This window comes from Babylonia areolata, chromosome 20 (assembly GCF_041734735.1).
Source record: "Babylonia areolata isolate BAREFJ2019XMU chromosome 20, ASM4173473v1, whole genome shotgun sequence".
Taxonomy (NCBI): Eukaryota; Metazoa; Mollusca; class Gastropoda; order Neogastropoda; family Buccinidae; genus Babylonia; species Babylonia areolata.
In genome coordinates, this window is record NC_134895.1 from 49,597,579 (window position 1) to 49,614,050 (window position 16,472).

The 16,472-nt window shown below is 42.8% G+C and overlaps 1 protein-coding gene across 5 annotated transcripts in view; it reads left to right on the forward strand.

Annotated features, from left to right (window-relative positions):
- The window catches only part of LOC143294688 (multifunctional protein CAD-like), a 107,569-nt gene that overhangs the window by 70,437 nt on the left and 20,660 nt on the right, over positions 1 to 16,472 (forward strand). For 2 of the 5 annotated variants that reach the window (XM_076606081.1, XM_076606082.1), the window contains exons 37-40: positions 3,690 to 3,725; positions 6,414 to 6,452; positions 11,823 to 11,840; positions 15,655 to 15,878. In XM_076606081.1, coding sequence (XP_076462196.1) covers positions 3,690 to 3,725; positions 6,414 to 6,452; positions 11,823 to 11,840; positions 15,655 to 15,878 — 317 coding nt within the window. The remainder of the gene's footprint in view (positions 1 to 3,689; positions 3,726 to 6,413; positions 6,453 to 11,822; positions 11,841 to 15,654; positions 15,879 to 16,472) is intronic. The other 3 variants (XM_076606083.1, XM_076606084.1, XM_076606085.1) reach the window with 3 other exon arrangements.

Sequence of the window (16,472 nt, forward strand, 5' to 3'; positions counted from 1 at the left end):
TGAGTACCCTTCTCTGTTAAACCCCTGTCTGTTGACACCTAAGTGAGTACCCTTCTCTGTTAAACCCCTGTCTGTTAACACCTGTGTGAGTACCCTTCTCTGTTAAACCCCTGTCTGTTAACACCTAAGTGAGTACCTTTCTCTGTTAAACCCCTGTCTGTTAACACCTAAGTGAGTACCTTTCTCTGTTAACACCTAATTGAGTACCTTTCTCTGTTCAACCCGTCTGTTAACACCTGAGCGAGTACCCTTCTCTGTTAAACCCCTGTCTGTTAAAACCTAAGTGAGTACCTTTCTCTGTTAAACCCCCGTCTGTTAAAACCTAAGTGAGTACCTTTCTCTGTTAAACCCCTGTCTGTTAACACCTGAGTGAGTACCCTTCTCTGTTAAACCCCTGTCTGTTAACACCAAAGAGAGTTCCTTTCTCTCTTAAACCCCTGTCTGTTAACGCCTGAGTGAGTACCCCTCTTTGTTAAACCTGTCTGTTAACACCTGAGCGAGTACCCTTCTATGTTAAACCCCTGTCTGTTAACACCTAAGAGAGTACCTTTCTCTGTTAAACCCCTGTCTGTTAAAACCTGAGTGAGTACCTTTCTCTGTTAAACCCCTGTCTGTTAAAACCTAAGTGAGTACCCTTCTCTGTTAAACCCCTGTCTGTTAACACCTAAGTGAGTACCTTTCTCTGTTAAACCCCTGTCTGTTAACACCTGAGTGAGTACCTTTCTCTGTTAAACCCCTGTCTGTTAACACCTAAGTGAGTACCTTTCTCTGTTAAACCCCTGTCTGTTAACACCTGAGTGAGTACCTTGCTCTGTTCAACCCCTGTCTGTTAATACCTAAGTGAGTACCTTTCTCTGTTAAACCCCTGTCTGTTAAAACCTAAGTGAGTAACTTTCTCTGTTAAACCCGTCTGTTAACACCTGAGTGAGTACCTTTCTCTGTTCAACCCGTCTGTTAACACCTAAGTGAGTACCTTTCTCTGTTAAACCCCTGTCTGTTAACACCTAAGTGAGTACCTTTCTCTGTTAAACCCCTGTCTGTTAAAACCTAAGTGAGTACCTTTCTCTGTTAAACCCCTGTCTGTTAACACCTGAGTGAATACCTTTCTCTGTTCAACCCGTCTGTTAACACCTAAGAGAGTACCTTTCTCTCTTAAACCCCTGTCTGTTAACGCCGGAGTGAGTACCCCTCTTTGTTAAACCTGTCTGTTAACACCTGAGCGAGTACCCTTCTCTGTTAAACCCCTGTCTGTTAAAACCTAAGAGAGTACCTTTCTCTGTTAAACCCCTGTCTGTTAAAACCTGAGTGAGTACCTTTCTCTGTTAAACCCCTGTCTGTTAACACCTAAGAGAGTACCCTTCTCTGTTAAACCCCTGTCTGTTAACACCTCAGTGAGTACCTTTCTCTTTTAAACCCGTGTCTGTTAACACCTAAGTGAGTACCTTTCTCTGTTAAACCCCTGTCTATTAACACCTCAGTGAGTACCCTTCTCTGTTAAACCCCTGTCTGTTAACACCTAAGTGAGTACCTTTCTCTGTTAAACCCCTGTCTGTTAACACCTGTGTGAGTACCCTTCTCTGTTAAACCCCTGTCTGTTAACACCTGAGTGAGTACCTTTCTCTGTTAAACCCCTGTCTGTTAACACCTAAGTGAGTACCTTTCTCTGTTAAACCCCTGTCTGTTAACACCTGTGTGAGTACCCTTCTCTGTTAAACCCCTGTCTGTTAACACCTGTGTGAGTACCTTTCTCTGTTAAACCCCTGTCTGTTAACACCAAAGAGAGTTCCTTTCTCTCTTAAATCCCTGTCTGTTAATGCCTGAATGAGTACCCCTCTTTGTTAAACCTGTCTGTTAACACCTGAGCAAGTACCCTTCTCTGTTAAACCCCTGTCTGTTAACACCAAAGAGAGTTCCTTTCTCTCTTAAATCCCTGTCTGTTAATGCCTGAATGAGTACCCCTCTTTGTTAAACCTGTCTGTTAACACCTAAGTGAGTACCCCTCTCTGTTCATCACCTGTCTGTTAACACCTGAGCGAGTACCCTTCTCTGTTTGTCTGTCACCTGTCTGAGTACCTTAGACTGATAAACTCTTATCTGTTCAACACCTGTGTGAGTACTGTTGTCTGCTGTGGAGAGTGTGTGTGTGACAGTGTGTAGGGGGTGTTTGTGGGGGAGGGGCGTATCTGTGTGTGTGTGCCTGTGTGTGTGTGTGTGTGTTTATGTGTGCCTGCATGTGTGTGTATGTGTGTGTGTGTGATGTGCACATGCATGTTCAGGAGCTAGAAGGTCAGGTAGATAATGGTGTGGCTGGACAAACACTGTTGACTCTTTGTTTTATTTGTTATACTTCTGAATGACATGTCATCTGACTGAGTGAAGTTCATGATCATTTGCGGGCTGTTTTAAAGGAAAACTGATTGTTCCTTAAGGACTGAACACGTTTCACTTTCTTGTTTGTGGACTGTGAAAACTTTCAGCAGAAATGGTGACATCAGTCGTGATATCAATCATGTAAATGTTTGGGGTTTACACAGGACAGTAATGTTAACATGATGGTGCATTGTTAGAGCTGGATGGATTGTGTTTTGCGTGCTGTGGTTTGTGGTTTCAAGTGTGCACGTGGCTTGTGATGTGAGGTTTCAGTTTCAGTTTCTCAAGGTGTCACTGTGTTCAGACAAATCCATATATGCTACACCACATCTGCTAAGCAGATGCCTGACCAACAGCTTAACACAACACCCTTAGTCAGGCCTTGAGTGCATGCATATGTATCTGTGTACCTTTGAGTGGATTTATTTTACAGAATTTTGCCAGAGGACAACACTTAAGTTGCCATGGATTCTTTTTCAGTACACCTCTGTTTATCATCTCCTCTGAATGACTAGACACTCCAGTTAAATTTTCCATTCAGACTTTGGGAGAAAGGGTGAGACTGACATTCGAACCCAGAACCTCATGGATACTGTATTGGCAGATAAAGGTCTTAACCATTCTGCCACCTTCCTCCTTGATGTGAGTTGTGTTTGTGGCTTGTGATGTGGAGTGTGCATTTAGTGTAGTATGATGTGGGTGAAGGTAGTCCAGTGTCTTTCCATCTCCGGTTTTGTGTCATCATGTGATCATTTAGCCAGCATCAGATTGCAGTTGAAAAGAATGAGATCTGTACAGGTAACTTGCTCACTTCTGACAAAAATATATATTGTCCAGAATGTTGAGTGTTTAATGGTATCAAGTTCGATTAAGCTTTGAGGGGCGGGGGGGTTGTTGTTTTTTTTATAATTCTTTTTTTGCTTACATATATGAACAAAGTGAGTCTATGTAATAACACTCACGTGTGTGTGTGTGTTGGGGTGGGGGTGTGGGGGGTGAACAAACGCATTTTCTCTGGACACACCAAATTTTGCTTCAAAAATATTTTAGTTCTTTCCGCACATTCCAGTTTATGAGTTGTGTATTGCGTTGTATTGTACACATTCCAGTTACGGGGTGGTTTCTGGATGAAACTGTATTTCTGGATCAAGAACATTTTGCTTTGTTTAGTCTCCTGACCCGCATCTTACGTAAGTACTGGTAACAAACACGTTTTCGGTTTCATTTTTAACCACGACTACGTCCCCCTCCCAACAAGAAAGAGAAAAAAAAGAACTCTCACATTTCGCAAAGTACTTACTTGTTATGACTTGCTTCAGTTTCAGGTGACGCACGGGAAATGCCACGATTCTTTGGTATTTGTAGCCGGCAGTTCCTTACTTTTCTCCCCTTAGTTGTGTTCTCTCCCCTTGAGTTGGCACACTAACTGCATAGCTAGCTGCTGTGTGTATGGGTGGTGTGATGAAGTGAAGACAGAGCCTGTAACAGTTGTTGATGGACAGCACAGACCCATCACCTTGCCCCGACTAATGTGTGGTGCAGTTAATTAACGGGCATGCTTAACTGCCTTTGTGTGAGTGGGCGTGTTCAGTGTGAGAACACGTTTTTGGTTTGTTGCTTGCCGTGAGAGTGGGTGTGTTCAGTGTGAGAACACGTTTCTAGTTTGTTGCTTGCCGTGAGAGTGGGCGTGTTCAGTGTGAGAACACGTTTTTGGTTTGTTGCTTGATAGAGTGGGTGTGTTGAATGTGTGAACACATTTTTGGTTTGTTGCTTGCCAGTGAAAGCTGGTGTGTTCAGTGTGAGAACACGTTTTTGAATAATTTCTTGAGAGTGGGTGTGTTGAATGTGAGAACGCGTTTTTGGTTTATCGCCCGCCAGTGAAAGAAGTTGTGTTGAGTGTGAGAACACGTTTTTGATTTGTAGGTGTGCTTGACAGTGCGCTCTTTGGGAGTCTGATGATGATTGAAGTGTCATGATGGTTGAAGTGTGGAAGTGTCATGATGGTTGAAGAGTTGTGGTAAACAGATTTTCCCATCTTGCAGAGAGTGTGAGTTTTGCCTGCAGCCTGTTTCGGTTTTTTTCTGAATAGCCACTGTGCAGCTTTTATATTTTGTTCTTCTAAGAATAGTCAGTGAGCAGCTTTAATTTTTTTTTTTTTTTTTTTCTAAATAGTTATTGATCAGCTTTTTGACTCACTTGTATAAACAAAGTGAGTCTATGTTTTAACCCGGTGTTAGGTTGTCTGTGTGTGTGTGTGTGTCTTTGTGTCTGTGGTAAACTTTAACATTGACATTTTCTCTGCAAATACTTTGTCAGTTGACACCAAATTAGGCATAAAAATAGGAAAAATTCAGTTCTTTCCAGTCATCTTGTTTAAAACAATATTGCACCTCTGGGATGGGCACAAAAAATAAAAAAAGAAGCCTAATTATATGCAAACTGCATTTACTGTTATATTTATATTTTTTCTATTCTCTAAACTTGGCACTTTGACCTCTTATTCTGACACAACAACAAGAGGAGTCATTATTATCATTTTTTGTTCAAACAGGAACTTCTTTTGCAAAGCATGGAAGTTTTATTTATTTTGCAAACGTTTTGGTGCAGAGGTAAAAAAAGGGAAATTACTCTGTAATTTAATTTGCTTTAAACTGATCTTTCTCATCTGAAACATTACATTCTGAAATTATTCTCAATACATAAAAAGCTTGGATTTTTTTTTTTTAATGTATCACAAGTGAGTCTTGAAGGCCTTGCCTCTCTTGTAGATTTTTTGTTCTCAGCATAGTCATTGAGTAGCTGTTATATTTTTTCCTTATCTTTTTAGTCATTGAGCAGCTTTACGTTGTTGTTTTTTTCTCCTTTGAATAGCCGTTGAGCAGTTTATTTGTTTATTTTTCTCTGATTAGTCATTCAACACCTCTTCCCAGCACTGTCTGTGCATGCCAGACCTGGTGCTAGTTTGTGTGTTTCTTTTGGAATTTCAGCACAATTTAGAGCTGCAGCTTACTCACTCATTTCTCTTGCTGTTTATTTTCCCACTTTAGTTTTTCATTTTTCCAGGGCGTGAAAGATATGTCAGTTGTTAAGGCTTGTTATTGTTGAATGATTTTTAATGGATTTATGGTGTCAGGCTTCATCAAAGTTTGAACAAGCATTTCTGACTGACCAAAGCTTTACTTTGATCATTGTGCACACCTGTCACCTCAGATGTCACAAAGGAAATTGTATGACTTTTTTTCCTTTCTTTTTTTTTTCTCTCTCACCCTCATTTTATGTACATTTTCGTTTATTCTGAAGCTGAGATAATACTTATGGTAATGTTGTCAGTGATATTACACTTCTGCTAATGTTGTGAAATGATTCTTCAGCTAATGTTGTCAGTTGAGTTGATGGTGGGAGTACTTACATATTACATGGATTTATGTATTGGCTTTAGATATTCATAAATATTGAATACATAGTGTGTGTTTTTCAGTGGGTTGACACGTATGGTGTGTATGAGTGTGTGTGTGGCTTGCTACTGGTTAACATGCATCTTGTGTGTGTGTGTGTGTGTGTGTGCACGCACGCGTGTGCGTGGCTTGCTATAGGTTAACATGCATGGTCTGTGTGTGTGTGTGTGTGTGTGTGTGTGCATGTGTGTGTGTGTGCGTGTGTGGCTTGCTATAGGTTGACATGTATTGTGTGTGCGTGGTTTGCTATGGGTGACATGCATGGTGTGTGTGTGTGTGTGTGTGTGTGTGTGTGTGTGTGGATTGCTATGGGGTGACATGCTCAGTGTATTGTGTGGATGTGAATGTGAGTGTGTGGTTTTCCATGGGAAACATGCATGGTGTGTGTGTGTGTGTGTGTGGCTTGCTATGGGTGACATGCAGTGTGTGTGTGTGTGTGTGTGCGTGTGGCTTGCTATGGGTGACATGCAGTGTGTGTGTGTGTGTGTGTGTGTGTGTCGCTTGCTATGGGTGACATGCAGTGTGTGTGTGTGTGTGTGTGTGTGTCTTGCTGATAGTTGACGTGCATGGTGTGCTGTGTGTTTGCAGTGACGGAGGCCACAGAAGCGATCCACAAGGAAAACAAAGGTAAGGCTCTTCCCCCTCATGCACTCACACACCTCCTGGAACATTTCATCGTTAACCTGCATGCATGTCATTGACGTCAGTTGGTGTGTGATTAGTACGCATGCAGGACTGCTGAAGTTGTTTCATAAGATAGAATACACTTCAGCTCAAAGCGTGTGCAGTGTTTCATAAATTGGAAAGTTTACATGTGTGTCTCGAATCATTTTTGTAATAGTTTTGCCTTTTAAGTTGATTATTTTTACCTATATGAAGGGAATAGTTGTGGGGTAGTGAGGGTGAGTGGGGGCAATGTGTTATAGAGCAGTGTGATGAGGGTGAGTGGGGGCAGTGTGTTATAGAGCAGTGTGTTGAGGGTGAGTGGAGGCAGTGTGTTATATAGCAGTGTGATGAGGGTGAGTGGGGGCAGTGTGTTATGAGCAGTGTGTTGAGGGTGAGTGGAGGCAGTGTGTTATAGAGCAGTGTGATGAGGGTGAGTGGGGGCAGTGTGTTATAGAGCAGTGTGATGAGGGTGAGTGGAGGCAGTGTGTTATATAGCAGTGTATTGAGGATGAGTGGGGGAAATGTGTTATAGAGCAGTGTGTTGAGGGTGAGTGGTTATAGAGCAGTGTGATGAGGGTGAGTGGGGGCAGTGTGTTATAGAGCAGTGTGTTGAGGGTGAGTGGGGGAAATGTGTTATAGAGCAGTGTGTTGAGGGTGAGTGGGGGCAGTGTGTTATATAGCAGTGTGTTGAGGGTGAGTGGGGGCAGTGTGTTATAGAGCAGTGTGATGAGGGTGAGTGGGGGCAGTGTGTTATAGAGCAGTGTGTTGAGGGTGAGTGGGGGCAGTGTGTTATAGAGCAGTGTGATGAGGGTGAGTGGGGGAAGTGTGTTATAGAGCAGTGTGTTGAGGGTGAGTGGGGGCAGTGTGTTATAGAGCAGTGTGATGAGCGTGAGTGGGGGCAGTGTGTTATAGAGCAGTGTGTTCAGGGTGAGTGGGGGCAGTGTGTTATAGAGCAGTGTGTTGAGGGTGAGTGGGGGCAGTGTGTTATAGAGCAGTGTGATGAGGGTGAGTGGGGACAATGTGTTATAGAGCAGTGTGTTGAGGGTGAGTGGAGGCAATGTGTTATAGAGCAGTGTGTTGAGGGTGAGTGGGGGCAGTGTGTTATAGAGCAGTGTGTTGAGGGTGAGTGTGGGCAGTGTGTTATAGAGCAGTGTATTGAGGATGAGTGGGGGCAGTGTGTTATAGAGCAGTGTGTTGAGGGTGAGTGGGGGCAGTGTGTTATAGAGCAGTGTGATGAGGGTGAGAGGGGGCAGTGTGTTATAGAGCAGTGTATTGAGGATGAGTGGGGGCAGTGTGTTATATAGCAGTGTGTTGAGGGTGAGTGGGGGTAGTGTGTTATAGAGCAGTGTGATGAGGGTGAGTGGGGACAGTGTGTTATGAGCAGTGTGATGAGGGTGAGTGGAGGCAGTGTGTTATAGAGCAGTGTGATGAGGGTGAGTGGGGGCAGTGTGTTATAGAGCACTGTGATGAGGGTGAGTGGGGGCAGTGTGTTATAGAGCAGTGTGATGAGGGTGAGTGGGGGTAGTGTGTTATAGAGCAGTGTGATGAGGGTGAGTGGGGACAGTGTGTTATGAGCAGTGTGATGAGGATGAGTGGAGGCAGTGTGTTATAGAGCACTGTGATGAGGGTGAGTGGGGGCAATGTGTTATAGAGCACTGTGATGAGGGTGAGTGGGGGCAATGTGTTATGAGCAGTATGATGAGGGTGAGTGGGGGCAGTGTGTTATAGAGCAGTGTGTTGAGGGTGAGTGGGGGCAGTGTGTTATAGAGCAGTGTATTGAGGGTGAGTGGGGGCAGTGTGTTATAGAGCAGTGTGTTGAGGGTGAGTGGTGGCAGTGTGTTATAGAGCAGTGTGATGAGGGTGAGTGGGGGCAGTGTGTTATAGAGCAGTGTGTTGAGGGTGAGTGGGGGCAGTGTGTTATAGAGCAGTGTGATGAGGGTGAGTGGGGGCAGTGTGTTATAGAGCAGTGTGTTGAGGGTGAGTGGGGGCAATGGTTCAAGTCTCCAGCAGTAGATGTGGACACACACTGTTTACATCACATTGTATCACATTACCTTGCATACATTACGTTATATAGCAGTACAGTTACACATCCATATATATCCCATATGTGTATGTGCAGGCTTGTGCACACACAACACACACACACACACACACACACACACACTCATGTATGAAGACAAGTATTGTAATCATGGACACGTGTAATCACTCATTGTGTGTGTGTGTGTGTGTGTGTATATATATATATATATATATATATATATATATATATATATATATATATATATATGCACAGTGCCCCACTTGTCTACATCTAGAAATGAAGCCTAGAAAGGCTGTGCACCAAATAAATAGTGATATTCTTGGTTCATACTACATATAACACCAGTAAGATGCCCTGAATTCTGCATTGCCAGTTTGCCTTCGTCGCTGCTGCACTGGTGAGCTGTCGCACTTGCTCTGTAGGGAGGTGATGCGTGCTGCTCCGTGACCGCTGTCGCTAAATGGGGGGGGGGTCCATTTAACAGCCATTCATTTCATTGCTGCCAATTCCAGTTTTTTTTGGGGGGGTTTTGGGGTTTTTTTTTTTGTTTTTGTTTTTTTAGTGTCTTTTTTGTTTTAACACCCAAAGCAGAATGACATCAGTTTCTTCTGCCAATACTGAAAATTGTGCATCTCGTGAATAATGTGCAATTTTATTACGTTTTGATGCTGTCATGTCATTGCTTGTAGGCTTCTTTGTTCAGCCATCTGCCTGGGTATTTAGAAATATATGTATGTATGTATATATGTGTGTGTGTGTGTTTATTTATTTGATTAATTTATTTTTTTGTTTTGCTGCCCCATCATCTGCACCATTTTTAAGTGGCATTACTCCCATGCTGCTCATTCCAAGTCCACCATACACAGCCCACACCAAGGTTCATCTGTCACAGTACCGGCACCACACAGGAAACTATTGATGTTAAGTAGCCAGGAAACTACACACCAGAGGAGACCCTGCACTGCTGCTGAGTCACTTTGGTGGTGTTCAGTAGTGCCTGTTCTGATGTGATGTACTAAGGACACTACCTACTAAACCCCTTGCTGATGACGATGATAGCTCAGTCATGGAGCCAGACTGAGGGAGTGTTTCCCCTTTGAGTGAGTATCGCCACCACATCCCTCCAACCAGTCTTCCATCAGTCTGCCAACACCAGAGACCTTGATAGGACTCAGCCCAAACACGGAAGAAGAGCGGGGTCAAAACTGAGGTCACCAAGAGAGCAGGGATGGAAAGGCCAGAGAATCTGGGACACATTTTTGGAACGATATATTTGTTACAGTTTATATTTATTTATTTGCTTATTTATTATCATTGTTGTCTTATTTATTTATTATTATTATTATTATTTTTATTATCATTACTGCTACCTTTTTTATATTATAATTATTATTTATTTATTTATGTAAGCTTATCTATTATTTATTCACCTTTTTTTTTCTTTTTTTTATTCTCAAGGCCTGACTAAGCGCGTTGGGTTATGCTGCTGGTCAGGCATCTGCGTGGCAGATGTGGTGTAGCGTATATGGATTTGTCCGATCGCAGTGATGCCTCCTTGAGCTACTGAAACTGAAATTGAAACTGTTATAGTTTATTAGGGTTAGTCAGCTTCGTTGGATGCCCCATGTGAGTGTGTTCTGTCATTTGATGTGAAGAGATTCTGTTGGCGCCTTGTTCGTAATGTCCATGCAGAATGTTATATGTCTCGACCATATTTTCCCCCAGTCTCTATTACTACAGACTTGATAGCTTCAGAATGCTCTGCCTCAATTCACAGGTCACATTTATTGATGTATGACTTGTGAGGGTCAAAGAAAAATGGACACTGTAATTTGGTGCTTGAGACATAATACCAGTGTTGTTTGTTTATTTTAATGCCAGTTTATGCTTGATGGCTTTAACTGTATGATCATTGCGTTGTTGCACATTAATGAAGGTACCTGTTACACATTACTGTGTATGTGTACACTTCACACCTGTGGAGGTCTTTCCAGGACAGTGGAAGGGAGAGAACAGTGTCATAACTACGGTTTGCTGAACAACTTTTTGAAATGTATTATACACATTTGGAAGGCATTTATGACGGGCGCCATAGCCGAATGGTTAAAGCGTTGGACTTTCGATCTGAGGGTCCCGGGTTTGAATCACGGTGACAGCGCCTGGTGGGTAAAGGGTGGAGATTTTTATGATCTCCCAGGTCAACATATGTGCAGACCTGCCAGTGCCTGAACCCCCTTCATGTGTATACGCGAGCATAAGATCAAATACGCACGTTAAAGATCCTGTAATCCATGTCAGCGTTCGGTGGGTTATGGAAACAAGAACATACCCAGCATGCACACCCCCGAAAGCAGAGTATGGCTGCCTACATGGCGGGGTAAAAACGGTCATACACGTAAAAAGCCCACTTGCGTATATACGAGTGAACGTGGGAGTTGAAGCCTACGAACGCAGAAGAAGAAGAAGAAGGAAGGCGTTTATCCAATTTACATTTTCATATAGAATCTAATTCTATCACTTTGTACCTTGAGTACTGATTTATCCTCACATGCAATTGCTTCCCTTGGACAAAGTACAGATATTTCCATACTGCAGTGGGCACGTATAGGTTCGCTTTCTCAATCAGATGTATTCTCACTTGGTGCTTTTCGCTTGTTGGCTTTAGTCTCTACATTGTTAGCTTGTGTTTTCAAGGGGACTGAACATGTTTTTGATAATGTGTGTTTTGAGTTTGAAGTGTGACTTTGTTTGAAGTGTGGTTTTGTTTGAAATGAAGCTTTGTTTGAAATGTGGCTTTGACAGCGCGCTCAGCTGCTGTAGGGCGGGTCTGAAGAAATTGTAGTGCAGCTGCACTGATAGAGTACAAAGTGTTAATTAGACTTTGTATTGAATATAGTGTTTCAATGAACAGTGATGACTGAATGTGGATAAGTTATATTGAAACAAGAAATATCAAAGAGCAAGTAGCACACACCTGTATCTTAAAGTCAGTGAGGGCAGTTTATTTTCTTTTGCATGTCACACTGGATTGACTGGTCAGGTAATATCTTTTGAAATGTGAGCGTTTATCAGAGCCACACTTTAATCAAGACCGGACCTTAAATAAAAGCAGGCACAGATTTCTTTCAAACATACAGCATGCTCCATTTATTAGTAAACACCCTTTTCTGGGTTCAAAATGAATCGGTACATCAAAATGTTGGGGACACTGGAACGACAGTGAACATAATAGGTTTTGATTTGTGTATACTGTCTCTCACAAATACTTGTATGACTATTTACAGGGAAGAAATCCATTGGAGGCAAGTAATTTAGCGGGAAGCTAGTTTGAATCTTTCTCTGCCCTTCTCTCTCTACCTCCCTCTCTCTCTCCCTCTCTCTCTGTTATCTCTGTGTGTCTGTCTCTTTGTCTGCTTCCAATTCCTTTCAGTTCATGTGAATGAGAACTTTGTTTTTGTTTTTTATTTTTTGGTTAATTTGAAGAGGTATGCTGTATCGGTTTTCTGACGACATCACAAAGCCCTTGTTTAAATTCAGTTTTGAAAGAGGCTTGTTTGTTTGCTGTTTTTATGTTTAGATTTTACTGGTTTATGTGTATTTGGTTCAAGTGTTTGTTATTGACCAAATTCGCTTAGATTTGTATTCGCAATGTTTGCAGTTTGTATCTTTTTTTTTTTTAAATTGCTGGGTTTTTGCAGATCATGTTCAGTTCAGGATTAATTTGTTGGTTTTATCTGGAGTTTTTATAAAGTGTGATTTATTTTTTGTTTCTTTCTGTTTGTTTTGAAAGGATGGGTGGTTGGTACCATGTAACAAAATATATTTTGACTTTCATTCTTAGTAGTAGTAGTATACATTGTTTGTTTTCTTAGCTGCATCATATTTAGCATCAGTGTATTTCATTTGCACTAAAAGAACATCGAACAACAGACGAAAGACATGAAAGGAAAGTACTATCAGGAAATTCTGTGCTGGAACTTTCTTCTTCTCTGTTGCTCTCTTTCTGCCTTTTTTCCCCCTTTTTTGTACTTTTTTGGTCTGGGTCAGTTGAAAGTTAAAAGACAGAGGGTGTGCAAGTGTGCATGCACCAGTATTCGGAATCACTGCCTGTGTGTATATAATTATGTGCGCAGACACATACGTTTGTGTGTGTGTGTGTGTGTGCACCAGTATTCAGAATCACTGCCTGTGTGTATATATATTATATATATATATATGTGTGTGTGTGTGTGCGCACATGCAGAGAGTGTGTGTCAGTGTATGTGCATGCATGTGTATTCAGAATCACTGCCTGTGTACATAATGTACACACATATATGCAGGTCTGTGTATCTGTCTACGCTCCCACATTCTGTGTATGCTAGCTCCTGGAAATGGTTCCCGTTGGAATTTGATGCACTGGCCTTGTTGCGGTTACCCTTACAAACCATCTCCTCTTCAGTAATGTGTGTATCACCATTCCTGAAACTCTGTGCAACCCCCCCACCCCCACCCCCACCCCCAGCCCATTCCTACCCTACCTGCTCCATCCTCTGGCATGACTTGTTGAATGGATTCTGTTTGTGTTTCTTTGATATCCATTGTTTGTGCAGATGTATATGTGGAGTGATGGCCTAGAGGTAACGCGTCCACCTAGGAAGCGAGAGAATCTGATCGCGCTGGTTCAAATCACGGCATAGCCGCTGATATTTTCTCCCCCTCCACTAGACCTTGAGTGGTGGTCTGGGCGCTAGTCATTCGGATGAGATGGTAAACCGAGGTTTACCTGTGTGAAGCATGCACTTAGCGCACATAAAAGAACCCACAGCAACAAAAGGGTTGGTCCTGGCAAAATTCTGTAGAAAAATCCACTTTGATAGGAAAAACAAATAAAACTGCATGCAGGAGAAAATACAAAAAAAAAAGGGTGGCGCTGTAGTGTAGAGACGCGCTCTCCCTGGGGAGAGCAGCCCAAATTTCACACAGAGAAATCTGTTGTGATAAAAAGAAATACAAATACAAATATGTACAGATTTTTTGTTCATTTTAATTTGATTTGTTTTCTTTCCTCAGTAACATGCTGCTGCTGTTTGCAGTGTGACTGATTGTGCCAGTTAACTGTTGGGTGTGGAAGCTTTTTGGCTGGTTTCCACACAAGATTTAGCGCTTAAACACGTTTCTTATGATCATTATCAATTATTGCGACACAACAGTAATGTGACTTCTTTTTTTTTATTGTGAGTTTTATTTATGAATATAAAAATATCTCGCACAGGAAAAAAAACAACATTGTGACTATATCCAGAAAAGAAATTCTGCTCTTACTTCAGTTCAGGGAGAAGTCAGGTTGAGGTTAGCATGAAACTAGCTCAGTTTCTATGTTTCATTTGTTGTTGTTGATGTTGATGTTTCTGTTCATTCGTTGTTTGTAAATTGTTGATTTAAGGTGTATGGTTTGTTGGCTTTGTCTGATTTCTGACCACATTACAGCTGGTTTTTCTGTTGAAATCAGCTTGCTTAGATGTTTCCATTCTGTCTGCACTAAGGTTGTTTTTTTTTTTAGTTTGTATTGGTTTGTTTTGTGTGTATTCAGTCTGTTAAGTTTTAATTTGTTTATTTTGTTTGTCTTCTGTCCGTTATCTTTCTTATCCAGTGGTCAGAATATTACGAGGATGACATGGTTTTTCTTTATCATCTTATCCAGTGGTCAGAATATTACGAGGATGACATGGTTTTTCTTTATCATCTTATCCAGTGGTCAGAATATTACGAGGATGACATGGTTTTTCTTTATCATCTTATCCAGTGGTCAGAATATTACGAGGATGACATGGTTTTTCTTTATCATCTTATCCAGTGGTCAGAATATTACGAGGATGACATGGTTTTTCTTTATCATCAATATTGGCTGCACCTAAAGTTTGTCATCTAATTTTCTCCCCACAGATCAAGGCATTAACAGTCTTTTGGGTGGATGAGTCAGTAGCCACAGGCTACAAACTAATGAACTGACAGTGTGCTGGGATCAGTAGTGTCTTTTTATGTCTGATTGGAAAGTGGAAGTCGGGGGAAGAGGATGGCGTTTATTGGTTCATTTTTGACCCTTGTATAAACATGTGTGCTTTGGTTGGAGCAACAGGAAGTTTAGCAAAGTTCACCCATGCAACCCACCCGTGGGCTGGAAACTTTTCAGTGTGACAGAAATCCGTCCCTCCCAACCAGGTGTTCAGGATGACGATGTCTGTCAGACGTCCTGTTTCAAACTGCATGTTTTAAAATGTATAGCTTTTATTTAATTACACATACTTAACCGTGACCCAACTAGTGCAGACTCCGGCAGGGGTCTGACATTCCTGTCCTGTGCAAACTACTATCCGCCTATGCGGAGCAGACGAAACTACGGCCGATAACCTCCCGGAAGTAGGTAACCTCCCCTTTGTCCCGCTGGTTATCGCCCTCTTTTTCCGGCAGCCATCATGACTCCTGTACCTGTGCTCTTCATACGGCTAAGTTTTTTCGTATTTTCTGTCTGTCTGTCGATTCTCTGGCGTTCTTGTTTGTGGTCAAATTATGTCTCCAACCAGGTCACATAATTATGTAGCTCGATTGGGGAATCGTGCTAAAATTAAGGCGCGATCGCAATCGATTCGCTGACACTCTGGGCCCTCTACTCCTGGCCCTCTAAACAACGCCAACCCGCCGCCTTCTCCACTTCCTCCGCTCCCTCCGGTCGACTCCAGACCTCCGCCACCTCCTACACCTTTATTTTATTTTATTTTTGATGATTGTGATATCTGTCAAGCGTTTGATTTCAGACCGCATATTTTAGAATATTCAGTTATTGTTCTTGTTTTTGTTTTTTTTTGTTTTGTTTTTTGGGTGTTTTTTTTCATTCTTTGTTATCATTTTTACAGACGTAGTTTAGGCTTTCAAGCATTGACCAACCAGCATGTTGGGATTTATGCAAAGGTTAGAATCTGACTGAAAAAAAAGAAAGGAATCTCTCTTTTTTTTTAAATTTTTGTTTTTATTTTTTTACGTAGTTGTGGTGTAGCAGATATGGATCAGTCTGTACCCGTTGACATCTCCATGAAACAGAAACTTCAAGACGATGAACAGAAAGCGTTGCCTGTGCAGAAGTGGCCAGTCAGCGCGAAAGTCACATGGATTTGATGCGGCGTGACCTCTTGGGCCCTCTGGGGGCGCCGGGGTCAGGAGGTCACCACCCTCCCATGATGCCGCAGTCGATGGCCAACACCGTGCTGTGGTCCCACCCAATGCAGCAGGTCGGCCTGCATCACTTTGTGTCGGGGATCACCAACCACCACGTGCTGTCCGTCACCACCTTCAACAAGGACCAGGTGAGACAGGTGTCTGTGTCAGGGCGTTACAGGTGTGTTTGGGCATCACCACCACATGCTGTCCGTCATCACCACCTTCAGCAAGGACCAGGTGAGACAGGTGTCTGTGTCAGGGCGTTACAGGTGTGTTTGGGCGTCACCACCACGTGCTGTCCGTCATCACCACCTTCAGCAAGGACCAGGTGAGACAGGTGTCTGGGTCAGGGCGTTACAGGTGTGTTTGGGCGTCACCACCACGTGCTGTCCATCATCACCTTCAGCAAGGACCAGGTGAGACAGGTGTCTGTGTCAGGGCGTTACAGGTGTGTTTGGGTATCACCACCACGTGCTGTCCATCATCACCACCTTCAACAAGGACCAGGTGAGACAGGTGTCTGTGTCAGGGCGTAACGGGTGTGTTTGGGTGTCACCACCATGTGCTGTCCATCATCACCTTCAGCAAGGACCAGGTGTCTGTGTCAGGGTGTAACGGGTGTGTTTGGGTGTCACCACCATGTGCTGTCCATCATCACCTTCAGCAAGGACCAGGTGAGACAGGTGTCTGGGTCAGGGCGTTACAGGTGTGTTTGGGTGTCACCACCACGTGCTGTCCAT